General features: G+C 33.7%; 1 protein-coding gene across 3 annotated transcripts; it reads left to right on the forward strand.

The window, feature by feature from the left end:
• Positions 1-133: 133 nt before the first annotated feature.
• On the forward strand, positions 134-5,149 carry LOC127092066 (uncharacterized). 3 transcript variants are annotated; one of them, XR_007792072.1, is made up of 6 exons: positions 134-363; positions 2,434-2,586; positions 3,506-3,608; positions 3,877-4,057; positions 4,335-4,789; positions 4,885-5,149. XR_007792072.1 is itself a non-coding variant. In XM_051030847.1 (5 exons), exons 2-5 carry the CDS (start codon positions 2,467-2,469, stop codon positions 4,934-4,936), a joined length of 456 nt encoding a protein of 151 aa, XP_050886804.1. In that variant the 5' UTR covers positions 134-363; positions 2,434-2,466; the 3' UTR covers positions 4,937-5,149. The 3 variants fall into 3 exon arrangements, 1 of the variants encoding a protein (XP_050886804.1); XR_007792073.1 differs by having other exon boundaries at positions 4,399-4,789; XM_051030847.1 differs by lacking the exon at positions 4,335-4,789.
• The last annotated feature ends 9,474 nt before the right edge of the window (positions 5,150-14,623 follow it).

The raw sequence follows: 14,623 nt of genomic DNA on the forward strand, positions 1-14,623 counted from the left end.
CACCAACTCTGAGAAAATCCTGCTGCCTAACGGAATGATTCTCCCACTAATTTGACAGCTCATGAAAGAGAGGAAAGATTGAACCTCGTACAAAAACGCTATAAATAAGGACCTCCAGGGATGAAGTAGGGATCCGAATTTCTGCGCCGTTACTCTGGAAAAATCACTCCAAAACCCTCATTAAAAAGCTCCGTTTTGAACTTGTTGAGATTTTCACACCGAAGCTCAACAAGCTCGAGCTAGACCCCTGCTAAACCAAAGCAATCACTACATCAGTAATAAGCGAAGGAAAAGAAGAACGTCAAGGGAGAGGATCCCAAGGAGAAGAAACAAAAAGAGACTGAAGAAGATCGCTTACCCGAGGTACGTTCACGGATACCGGACGTCCGTCAAAGTTGTGAAATTTCAGCGAATCCTCTTCTCTGTCTCTTTGATTGTTTTAGCATCGTAACCTTTGTGTAGTTTTGTTGCCCATGTTGTGATTTGCTGATCTTTTATTGTTGTTTGTCAACGTGAGAAATGGGTTAAGGATCTAGGGTAGACCTTCTTTTGAGGTTCAGATTTGCTATTGTTTGCTAGATCCAGTTGAAGTTTTAGAAGTCTGAAAGGATTAGGAGCGTTTTTTTGTGTTGGTCATTTTTTAAAACTTCATGCGATACTGAAACAGATCGGTTGCCTCGCGATTTCCTTGTTTTCTCTCTTCGTCTTTAGACTAGGAATAGGGGCGTGTTTAAGAAGGAGAAAGTTTTTTTTTCAGAAGAAACAAAGGGTCATTTTAAGAGAGAGGGAGACGGCTGGGCTAATAATGCTCACTGTTGGCATTCCCTTAGTTATTATTATTATTATTCATAGTAAATGATGATGATAAGTGCATGATTAACCCACTTGCCTTTTCCAAAGCTGAACGTTCCGCTGTAGCCTGTAGCGTTTCGTTGTTTCCAGTAAGTGAAATTGTTTACCATTACTGTTGTATTGTTGCTGTTCTACTGAATATTTTCTGGTGCTTATCATTAGTTTTGAGACATTCCAATCAAAACCTCCAAAACCAAACAGTTTTGATAATTTGAATAGAGTGCAAGCTATATTGGGAATACGTTATAGAATATTTGCTGTTGTTTATCATTACTATAAAGTGATTTTGATAAAGTGATTATAATGTTATTTTGACGAATCTGTTACAGTAGTGATTATAATGTTTGATTCCATTGAAATGGAATATGTGATTATAATGTTATTTTTGATGAATCTGTTACAGTAGACTAAAGTGATTTTGATAGAAAAAATAAATAGAGATTATAATGTCTATATTGTTTATGCTGTGATTATGCCTTGTGTCAATTTTAACCCGTCAAAAGGTAAATAACTTTAATTAAATTGTACTCTTAATCATACATTTAGGATTATGCCTTGTGTCAATTTTTTTACTTTTTATTTTAAAAATAAAATAAAATCTTATCAGTCTCGTAACACTTCCTAGACCTTCACATGTTATTGTGGAACCACTGTGCTGTCCTCCTTCACGCCGCCCTAGTCCCTCAACACTGCCGGCGTCTCTCACGCCTCTGCAATCTGTGCTGTAACTATCAATTTCTGAGATGATGACAACTGTGGCGGTGACGGTGAACACAGTGAAGAACAGAATAGTCTAGTGATGACAACGGCGACGCTGACGGAGACGACCTGCAAAGACATGCGCTGTACTGTGTTTTTTTTCCAAATAGTCTAGTAATTGAAATTTACTTTTTTTTAGGGGAACAATTAGGATCTTCCCGATTCGAACCCACACTTTTACTATAGTTGTAATTAGTTATATTTGTTTTTTAAAAGAAATAAATAGATAGACATATGGCGTGGTTTAGACCGTAAGGTACCCTTCCCGCTCTAACGGCAGCAAATCCTGATCCGCCGTTTTAGGGAATTAGGGTTTCTCTTCAGATTTGTTTAGCAAGGAGGCATCGGGCAGCAGTGCCGTTAAGTTACGATGCAGTGCGTGGTGGAGCTTAGTTTTTAGTTGGCGTTTGGTTGGTGTCAAGTCTCGTTAGGGGATCATGAGCTGAGTGCAGATGGAGCTCTTAGTGGGAGTTAAAGGGTGGTTTTCTGGTTGTTTCAGTAATTGTAATTTTTAGGGTGTTGCTTTGGTGATGTTGGGATGTCTTCATTCCAAATCTTTCTTATGTTTTCTTGGTTGTGTTGACACAATTGTGACACTTTTGCAGATTGTTTATTCATGTTGTTTGACATATCTTATGCCTTATTTTTGTGTTAATAAAACTTTTGGCCTTTTCCAAAAAAAAAGAGTGGGTCAAGTAGCCTAATTCAGTTTGAGCTTGCGTTCACAGATTATTACTAACACTCCACAATTTTTTCCTATTATTTCTTAATTCACAGATATTTATTTATTTTGAATACAATTTTTTTAACAAATGTTTTCAGGTCTTAGGTGCTTACAGTAGTTGATTCGATCCCATGAAGAAAGTTAGAAACTTGAAGAAGAGATTGGAAAGACCCGTTGAGTTGGATAAAATCAACAATGAGACTAGGGTTCAAGATGTCGATTGGATTTGCTCTCTTTCAGAGTCTGAGATTGTAAGTATTTTTCATATTTATTGTTGATATACTATAGTTGTAGTAATTGTCAATTCTTTTAAAATCGAGCTGGTAATCAAATCGGCAAGATCACCATGTCATTATTCAAATGTTTTGAAAGCCGTCGAATTGGGACTAAAGTGTAATTGAACTGCTCAATTCGTATGTGTTTGGTTATGCGGTGAAGATAATTAATTTGGAGTAAATTGATTGATTCTATAAAATTGATTTGGGGTAAAAGTGAGATGACGCTAAGGTGCTTTATGTTTGGATAAGTTCCTGCAAAAGTGTGTTGAATTGGTTGAGATGAAGGTAAATAAGTGCTTTATGTTTGGATAATTCCTGCATAAGTGAGTTGAAAACAGTAAATTTTCAGTGTAACAATCACATTTAGACTCAGAAGCTACAAATCTTAGCTTTAAGTAGAATCAATTTCGGAAAGTATAATCAATTCTACACATTCAAAATCAATTCTGGATGCTTCAAACTGAAACCAAACATACACTTTAATGTAAAGAGTGTTGGTTTACAGTTCAATCTTCAAATTCAATTTTGAAAACATTGATATTTCTAGTTACTAGGAGGAGCTCTAAGGCCTTTTAGTAAAAGGTGTAATTTGTTATAATGTCTCTGTAATATCAACAATTGACTTATTCATCAGTATATTTATTTTATTTTATTTTATTTTATTTATAAATAGTAATAAGTGATAAAGGGAATTGAGAGGTTTAACTGTTATAGTCCTCTTTATGTAATATTCTGGTAATGTTTTAGCAGCAGCTACACTTTGGGATAAATTTGTGAAATTCAACATTTGAAATCTTAGTGATTATTCATGTATGTTTGTGAAATTCAACATTTGAAATCTTAGTGATTATTCATGTATGTTTGTGTAATTCAACATTTGAAATCTTGGCAGGATTTTATGATTAGCTTGAAACTGTTGATCACAAAGCGAGCAGAAAGGATAGGGTGTAAAAACTTGGCTGACAGATTTGACCTTAAGACGATTCGAGCTATTGGTATGTCATATGCTTTAGTTTAAGACCTATAATATACCTTTTGAAAAAAATCATGTGTATCCTTGATTTTGCAATGTGTGTAATGTTCTTAGAGTTTGAATTATTGAGATTTAGAGTTGGATTTAATTGAATATTGCTGTATTCATTTCGAATAATTGAAATTCTTAATGTCTTGTGCTTGAAAATCCGCTTCTTGCATTAGTAGCTATTAGTTGAACTATTTCAGTATCTGAATTCTCTAACGATTTGTGAATCTTTATTTGTGCAGCATTTGTTTTGATGGAAAATCTCAAAACAGAGGTAAAAGAAACATCACTTGTACCAGACACGGTAAAATCTACTGCCTTCTTAGATGCTTGCAACATACTTAAATGTAGTAATGTGGTTTCTGCAACTATTGAAGAGCTTAGTAAAACTGTTGGTGCTGATATACAACCTATTCTAACAAGGTACCTATGCCAAACTCTAATATTTTCGGAATGGACTAAATATATGATTACTGTCTGATTGAGTGTGCAAATTATTTTCCATGGTTAGAACTTGAGCTTTATTATAAATAGATACATGGCATATGATCCATTTTCCTCTGGAGCAGCTGTAAAATATGTAGCAGTTAACCAACTGATTGAATTCAATAATCAATGAATACAGCAAATTTCCACTAGAACCATATAAACAAAAGAGAACAAACCTAATGAGATTTTGATTTATTTGTCTTAAATTTAGGTTACATACCCTACAAAATTAGCTTGTAAGGCGGGGGAGTCAACTTATGTAAACACATTTTCAGGTCTTATCGTCAAATATGATACTATTAATACAACTCTCTCGAGTCCAAAGATTGAATATCTGAAGTGTGACTTGAGTGATCGGATGAGAGTTTCCAAGATGCGTTGCGCCTCTTGCAATCGGATGAGACACCAAAAGTCTAGTATTCAGTGTCAGATGGGTGTGTGCTGGCAGTATTACGTTGGGTGATATATGACCTGAAAGTTTTTGAGTTATTTCCCTCATCTTACAAGTCAATTGTGTAAAGTTAAGTTAGGCCCAAGTTAAATTCTAAGTAGCTACGAAGGTCTATCCTTGATCGGTTGAATCACACTTCAAAGGTTCAGTCCTGAATTTGAGGGGTGTGTTAACTATTCTACATTATGACCTGAAAATGTGTTTATAAATGGGAGGTATCCATCACCTTATAAATTCATTCATTCATGAAATTTAATGATGCTATCATCTGCAATTGAGCTGTTTTTAATATTTTTGTTTATGTTTACAGTTCGACGCCAACTTCCAAACGAAAGAAGCGGAAAGTTGGAAGCAAAGAGTAAGATTTTATCCTGGAAGGACCTGAAATTTATTCTCCTTATTTTGTTGTCCTTACATGTGCTGTGAAAACACTGATTTTGAGTGTCTCCATAGGCTAATTAGCTAGTAATATTTTTTTATTTGGTTAGCATTAAATATTTTCTGCAAGATTGTATATATGTGAGAAAAAACCAGTGCGGAAAATGAAGATATGAAGTTTTGCAATCTTTCAATGAGTTTTTTTTTTCTTCAGAATAACCTTTTTTATTTTTATTTTTACGGCAATTTATCTTTCAATTTGCATGATTTAGAAACAGTTGGAGTATGTTGATTTAATTTAGAAAATTGGTGTTTGCAAGAATGTATAGCAAATATGATAATGATTGTGACTTCTGTATGTATGGAGTAGCCAGGTTGTTTGAATTTAGTGTTCGATTATAGGGTAGGGAAATGTTTTTTTTTCTGTCTTTAACTCTTCTGTTCCAAGAGAAAAAAAGGTTCCTGGAATTCGAAGTTTGGACCTACTCATATATTTTTACAAGATGAAGTTAAAAAATTTCTCAATAGGATAAAAGTTCCATTTTGAACTTTCTATTGGAAGTTAACATCTTCAATGTATATGATTTAAATAGTAATGTGTCTGATTTAAATATTATGATCAGAAGTTACATTAATAAAAATTTCAATATACAAACACAAAACTATTGAATTTGGCAATGCTTGCGATTTAGAGTAGACTAAAGCATTTAAAAGTGACTAAAAGTTTGACAGTAGAAAAACTTGGTTGACACAAGCTAGGAGGTTGGTTTCTGAATCGATTCATAATCCTGTTTTGCCTAAAACTCTTTTTTTTTTTATGTTCTAAACCCCATTTTGATATAGTTCATGGTCTTGGACTTTAATGACGTGATCATATGCTTAACTTTAATCAAGTGATCATAGACTTAGATTTCATTTAGAATGGGCTTAGGACAAGGTGATGTAAGTGTAGAAAGTGGAAGTTTTACTTATGAATTACTAATGAATTGTATTGAAAAAGTGATACTAAAAAGACTTTATTGACTAAGGTGAGTGTAGTTGATGTAAGTGTGGTAAGTATGTAAGGTTGATATAGTGTAGAGGTTGAAGAAGATAATGGAATGTTATTTGTAAGATGACATTTGATTTATGGAAGTGAATAGAGACATATCCTGAACAAGTAATTGTTTCCACAATCCATGTAGTGATTGGACTAATTTCCCACACTACCCCAAAGTTGAATTTTTTTCCCGCATTGCTTCATTATGAATTTTTTTTCTAGAATGCTCCATTTTTTTATTTGGGCTTGTCCAATGAATGGGCGAGATGATGATGCGCTGCCATTAATGACTAGGCTCGGCCATTGGTTGGCCGAGCTAATGAAGGAGTTTTTTTTTAAATACTATTATATAATTAAATAACTTTATTAAAATTATTATTAAATAGTTTTTTAATTAATTTTATATTTAAATAATAAAAATGATTTTTTTAAAATAATAATAACATTTTTATAAAAATATTAATAATAAAATGTTAATAATAATAGTTTTTTATAATAATAATAGTTTTCTAATATTGTTTTTTTAAAACATTAATAATAAAATATTTTTTTTAAATATTAATAATAGAAATGATTTATTTTTTTAAATATTTATTATACAACTATAAATATTATAATGAGGCATATAATGAATTGTAATGATTAACAATTATTTTATTGATATAATGGAAGAAATACATTTTATTTATAGTGACCGCCTGTTCCACATCTTGTGCCAACTTTTTTGCGTTTTCCCTTGCCCAAGTCTTCTTGTCTTTGTCTTGCGGGAGACAGAGATGAGTCGGAAGACAATTCATCATGGGCGTCTTGTTGTTGATGGTTGTTGTTGACTTTGATGTTGTTGTGATGTGTTTGGAGGCATATCCATACTGTCGAGATCTTGAATGCGAAAAGAAGGGATATTCATTAGATGGTCATCAGTGAGGTCAAAGTTGGGTAGTGAATGTGGGAGTTGTGCGTAGGTGCTAGGTTGGATAGGAGGATAATAGTCATCATCAGGGTTGTATGTAGGAGTGGGTTGTGCGAATGTGAGTTAGATGTTTGGGGTTGAGAATGAGGGTTTGAGTATTCAAAGTTGGGTTGAGGAATTGGAGTGTATTGTATGGGTGGGCGTAGGTTGGTTTGTTGTTGATATTGTTGGTTGTAATAGTAGTTTGTTTGAGGGAATGGAGTGTGGGGATTATGGTGTTGGGTTGAGGTGGAATAAATTGTGTGTTGTTGTGTGGTCTGGGTGTGTTGGTAAGTTTGTTGAGCTGAGGATGATGGTTGGGCCCCAAATGTGGATGTGTATGTGGGGGGAATGTCTTGATGTGGGGGTGATGTTGTTTGTTGGGTTGAAGAAGCTACACGTTGACGGGGATCATTCAAAAATTATGTTGGAGCAACGTGCATAAAAGGAATTGATAAAAACCAATTCATGTATTCTCTACCCGACTTAGACTCACCAATTACCGAGTTTCCTTGTAACACCAAATGCCTTCTTCTTTTCCATTCTTTTAGCTCTTCTTTGTTTAAATATTGCCAATGTGTGTCCCAAGCTTGGACCATAGTCATGTTATGGTGTTCACTTAGAAATCTTGACTGAGACGGTATTTGTTGTTCAAATCCAAATTGGAGTTTGACTCGATCCGTCTGATGCATCTCAACGGTAAAGAAACATACCATATATGTTGTTGCACTCCAAACTCGGCTGTCACTATAATCAGACATTGGATATTGTATGTACGGCCTCCAAATAAACTGTTAAAAGAAATATAACTATTAGAATGTATAAAATAAATTTAAATAAGTTGAATATTATAATTAATCATTCTTACATCGATTTCTTCCATGTGTTCTATTGCAACATGGTACCCTCGTAGATGATGACGAGGATTATTTCCATAATTCATACTTCATTTGCACCATCTTGCATATTAAAAAAAAATACCTTAAAGCGACGTATAAATAATTTTGAGAAATATAAATTGCATTTAAATGAAAATTGTTACCTTAATGCATAAGGATGTGATGGAACCTCGTTACTAACCGGGGCTAACAAGGGTATGCGTGTGAATGCCCATACAGTTAGTATACAACACAACCTCCTATGCTCTTGACTCCTTTATGGGCTGCCTTGCACATATGTCTATATAGTGTCGCCAGACAAGCAGAACCCTAACTGTATGTGTTACATTTTTCTAGGTATCCTACTAAAGGTAACCAAGAAGAATGTAATAAATTGTGACTCTTATCTGACATTAAAAAAGTAGCAATTAAAAGTAAAATATAAAATTTTGAATGAAGAATATTTTCCGCCTCGGTCGAGTTAGGGTTATTTTTCAGTTGTGTTAATACGGCTTCTAACCAAACAATTTTGACAGAAGCCCCATTTTTATCTGAAGTTGTTGGTTCGATGCCCAAATTCTCCATGTAAACATCATTGATTACGTTTGTTGGGTCATTAACAACTTTATCATTAATTCAGAGATCGAGTAACATACTCACATCCTCTAGAGTGATAGTACATTCACCCGTTGGTAAATGAAAGGTATGTGTCTCAGGTCTCCATCTCTCTAACAATGCAACAATTAATTTAGAATCTACTTTTAGAATTGCAATCTTGGCCACATTTGCAAAACCGGCTAGTTCTAAATACAATATTATAACCGCATTTGGTTAAATGTATGTATGCAAATGGACCCGGAACCTATCGTCTTCCTGAAATTCAAATAAAAATGGTAATAAATATTTGATGTGATATTTACATATTGAATTTGTGAAATAAATTTGAAAGAGACTTACGTATTCGACAATGTTTGTCGCCGTCCCACGGTGTGATTCGCCCATCCACAACAAAGACATTTTGGAATAGAAGATAGTGAATATTTGTAGAGAGTAAATATTTGAAGAGACTAAGTATTTGTGAAATAGAAATTGGAGGAAGATGATGAGAAAGAATTGTAGAGGAAATGTTTATTTATAGTGGTAAAAAATATTAAATATATAGGTCAGAATTGTACAGGGTGATTGGACTAGTAAGGGAATGCATGCAATTTTTTTTTGCAAGGAATCCCTGCAACAACGATTCCCATGCTGATTGGAAATTACACTGCAAAAAAGCATGCGTGCAGACTCGTCCCTTTGATGGCCGAGTTAACCCTTGTATTGTGTTGCCTCATCCAATTGAGTCGTTGTATGGAAATTGGGAGACATCTTACAACGATCTTCCGTAGTGGATACTGGTAATGAAAACATATCTACCAGGTACCATTATTGAATTGCAATCCTTACCTGTGATTTCAAATGATGGTTCACACTTGGGTGACCAAAGGATATTTCATCGTTTGTTTTGGGCATTTCGACCATGTATACGTGGTTTCACGTATTGTAAACCTATTGTGCAGGTTGATGGAACATGGTTGTATGACAAGTACAAAGGGACTCTGTTGATGGCTGTGGCACAGGATGGGAACGAGAACATATTTCTAATAGCGTTCACATTGGTTGAAAGTGAGACAAAGGAAGCTTGGAGTTTCTTTCTTAAGAATTTAAGAATACACGTTACTCCCCAAGCAAATCTGTATCTAATATCAGACAGACATGAATCGATAAAGAGTGCATATAACAATCTGGAAAATGGATGACAGTATCCTCCATCATCACACGTCTATTGCATTAGACACATCACGCAAAACTTCATGCGCGAGATTAAAGACAAGGATCTGCGCAAAATAGTTGTTAACATGGGTTATGCGTTAACAGAGGCGAAATTTACCTACTATCGGGGGGAAATCCGAAGAACAAACAACAACGCTTTATCATGGATAGACAACATCCCTCTAGAGAAGTGGGCAAGGGCATTTGACGGAGGGCAACGCTGGGGTCACATGACAACTAACCTAGCAGAAGCAATGAACTCGGTGCTAAAAGAAACCCGAAACCTTCCAATCACCGCATTGGTCAAATCTATGTACTATCAATTAGGATCACTATTTGGTAGAAGAGGCCATCAATGGACAAAAATGTTAGCCTCTAGGCAGGTTTTCACTGATAACTGCAACAAGGGGATGACTGAGGAAGTCATGAAAGCTAACACGCATAACGTCATGCAGTTCGATCGCAAGAGATTTTATTTCATGGTCCAAGAGAAGATTAATCATAACGACGGTCGACCAACCGGAACATTCAGCGTTGATCTGAGGAAACAACACTATGATTGTGGGAAATTTCAGGCATTTCACTTACCTTGCTCCCATGTAATCGCAGCATGTTCGAGCATATGCCAGGACTACTCCATTCACATTCCAGACGTCTTCAAAATTCTTAACGTGTTCAAGGTCTATAAGGAGAGTTTCCTAGGACTTCCCCATGAGGAGAATTGGACACAATATGAAGGATTTACTCTTTGCCACGACGACTCTATGAGAAGGAGGAAGAAAGGGCGCCCAAACAGCACCCGGATTAGAACCGAGATGGACGACATTGAGAAGGAAAATAGAAGGTGTGGAATTTGCCGTGAAATAGGACACATGCGTAGGAAATGTCCTAATGTTGTAGGACTGTCCCAGCGACCATCTAGATGATTATGTTGTTATTTTAAATATCTGTCCAGATGATTATGTTTTTTTAATTATTAACTATTATGCACGTACTTTATGTAAACCATTGTGTATTTCTAATGTCTTTTGGGAACAAACAATTATGAAATACATTTGATAATCAAATGCTTCTGGTTACAAAGTACGACCACATGAACTAAACAACAACAACAACAACCAACACAAGTGGTAATTAAAAAACTAATCAACAACAGCAACCAACACAAGTGGACCTTCAACTCCTCTATTAACTTTACCACTATGTGCCGAAAACATACACTGAACATCTTCATCATTTTCTATATGATCCAGGTAATACATGTACGTACCATCGGGGCTTGCATCAGTCAACGTTATGTATGGACAACGATACTCTACTTTCCTCACCTTCATACGATGCCCGCCCAACTGTTGGAAGCCAGTGTGGATGGCTGAAATCAGTGTTCTGAAATTCCATTACGGATCGAGGCAAACACTGATTTTTTCACCATGTCCATAAAATACAAGACCCCAAAAAGACATTTTTACCAAAATAAAGGATTTTGTGCTCTGAGTTAATTTTCTACAAGTCCTGCTATTTATAGAAAATTAATACTTCAGTACTCGGCCAATCATTGACCGAGACAGTACAAACACAAAGTAATTGCTCGGTCATTGAAATATAGGAGGGAAGCATATCATTCAAAAAAATATTACTTCATTATCTTTTTAAAAAATATTAATTCATTTCTATTATTAATATTTAAAAATAAATAAATCATTTCTATTATTAATATTTGAAATTTTTTTTTTATTATTAATATTTAAAAAAAAAATAGAAAACTATTATTAGTATTTTACAAAAATATTATTATTATTTTAAAAAAAATCATTTTTATTATTTAAATATATAATTAATTAGAAAACTATTTAATAATAATTTTAATAAGGTTATTTAATTATATAATTATATTTAAAATAAAAATAAATAAAAAAAACATCTCCTTCAAGAGCTCGGCCAACCAATGGCCGAGTCTACTCAGCATTTTAACCGCTTCATCCTCTCGTCCAATGAATGGGCGAGACCCAAAAGAAAAGTGGGGCATTCTGGGATTTTTTTCTTCATAATGGGGCATTGTGGGAATAAATTTTCAAGAAAGGGGTACTGTGGGCAAAAAGTCTAGCGATTGAGGTAGAAGACTAAGTCGACTTATTTTAATATTCCCGATGAAGAATATGTTGACTTATTCATCGAAGGGTATGCCGATTCACCCTAGTGATTCAGTCATGCAGATATGTCGATTTATCCCATGATTCAGTTATAGAGCATTTTGACTTGACTCTTGACTTGACTATGGGTAGTCAGTAGGGGAACATGTTGATTTATTGCTTTAATCTAATGGATAGATATCATGATTTATTTTGTGATTAGGGCAATTTTTAATAAATATTGCAGACTTGCAGTAGCATAGATGGTTCAGGAGTGGTACTTGTGGATAAGGCACGTGTTCAACTCTCACCAAATGCAAAAAAGATTATATTTCGTTTAAATTGTAATTCATTAACTATTCATTGTTTGACATATAGTGCCAATATATATATATATATATATATATATATATATATATATATATATATATATATATATATAGATATATATATATATATATATATATATATATATATATATATATATATATATATATATATATATATATATATATATATATATATATATATATATATATATATATATATATATATATATATATATATATATATATATATATATATATATATATATATATATATATATATATATATATATATATATATATATAACTCCTCTCACATGATTGATAACAAAAATACTAATGATCGAATGGTTATGTGAGAGGAGTTATATATTGCTAGTCACATGTTTAATAATTAATTGGATTAATACAAAATTGTCGTTACATATTTGGGTTTTCAAGTATTCAGTTTTATGGATGTATACTCGGGATATAATCAAATAAGGATGAACCCTAGCGATGCACCACAAATGGTGTTATGACCAGCTATAAAAACTTCTATTATAAGGTAATGCCATTCGGTCTTAAGAACACAAGAGAAACTTATTAGAGATTGATGGACACTGTTTCCTCCAAGAAAATTGATTGAAATTAAAGGAAAATCACAATAAAAATACAACGGAAAACAAAAATTTCTCTTAGGTGATCCTTGCGAATGAACATGATCAATGATATACTGGTTTCCTATTGTGGTGATTAAATGTTGATGTAGAATCAAAAGAATGACCATGAACAATGAACAACAACACCTCTACCTAGTCCACGCGAAGAAAGTGTCTTCAATCTCAGTAGCGGCTGCTACAAATGAAGACTTTAAGAGGGATAAATTACAACTAGGGTTTCACAAACCAAACTTCATCAAGTGAGAAAACTTCATTACAAGGATTATATTTATAGAATTGCTTGTGTGGGGTGGTGGAACCTTATTTTTCAAATTATATGCCTTTAAAAAGGACAACAACTTTTGTTGAACTTTTGATGATGACTCTAAGTCAAACATAAGTGATTAAGCAAATAAAGATGAAAACCTAAGTATCGAGATTTGATGGACTTGACTATCTAATGATGGAAACCTAAATGGAATATATGCTTAAGCCTCATCTCAAGTGAACTCAAATAAGTATCTAAAAAAATAAACCATATGACAAAGTCTTGCAGTACAAGAAAGCCCTACATCAGAAAAAGAGAATTCTCATAAGAGTGCATGGCTAAAACATACACACACACACACACACGCACACACACACACACACACACACACACACACACACACACACACACACACATACACATACACGCACACGCTTACACGCAAGCAGACACACACATACACACACACACACAGGCACACACACGCATACACACGCAGAGACACACAGATTTTTCTCAAGAAAATATTTCCTAAAATGTCTTGAAATTATGTCAGGTGAATTGGGAGAATTCAAAATTGCTATGGGAAAAGTTTTGCCTTTTCCAATCGATTGGAGCACTCGTTTAATCGATTAGATCAACTCAAAATTGAATTCTAAGTGATTACGACATCGCCTTAATGATGTACAACTACTAAATATCTTTTCTTTCATGTTTTGGAACTAGAAATTGATTACCATTGAAGTTTGTAATCGATTATCATTAGGTTTTTATCGATTAGATTGTCTTAAAAGACATTAAAATCAATTTTCCTTTTTGAGCCAACCTCTATGAAATTATGTTCCTCAGGGGAAAAATGTTAGACCAGATGTTGGGACAACTTCTACAACTTCTTAAATCAGTTTAAAAGATAGTTTGACAAAAATAATAAATCAATGCAGAAAGCTATAAAAACACAAGAGTTTGACAACTCATTTTGGTGAAACCACATCTAAGTCTAGGGGACACTCTACCCAAGAAAGTAAATTCACTATTTCGAATTAGAATAATTAGTCTTATAAAAATCTTCAACTCCTATGAAATTTTATGCCTCTCCCTAATCCTAATGACTTTCTATTTAGGCCCCCCTAAATATAAGAACCCAATCTCTTTCTTCTATCACTAAACCCCAGTGATCAACCTCAATAACAAGACTATTGATTGTTAAATATTTAACTCAACTAAGACAAATCAATTGTGCCAAGTTACTGATACACAATGTTGTACAATAATAGATTCAACACTAATTCATTTATGACCTTAACATGGAATACAAGAAACAAAAACTCAAACCCTAGCATAAAGAACCCAGTTCTTGCACACCAAAACTCTTAACAAAACTTGAGAATTGAGTCTCCTTATATAGAAAATCCATTCTAGGATTTTTCTCCTTTGGATAATGACCTGATTTCGTCCAGAAATAGTGGAAATTTTATTGAGATGTGTTGCTCCAAATCAGCTCCACAAAATATGATTTGATTTGATTTGAATTCAAATTTAAATCACATTGGTTTAAATTTAGCCAACTAAAACAATCAAACAAATCCAATTGCTAAAATATAATATAACAATAATATTTGTTGCACACAT

The sequence above is a fragment of the Lathyrus oleraceus genome, chromosome 6 (assembly GCF_024323335.1).
Source record: "Lathyrus oleraceus cultivar Zhongwan6 chromosome 6, CAAS_Psat_ZW6_1.0, whole genome shotgun sequence".
In the NCBI taxonomy this organism is placed as follows: domain Eukaryota; kingdom Viridiplantae; phylum Streptophyta; class Magnoliopsida; order Fabales; family Fabaceae; genus Lathyrus; species Lathyrus oleraceus.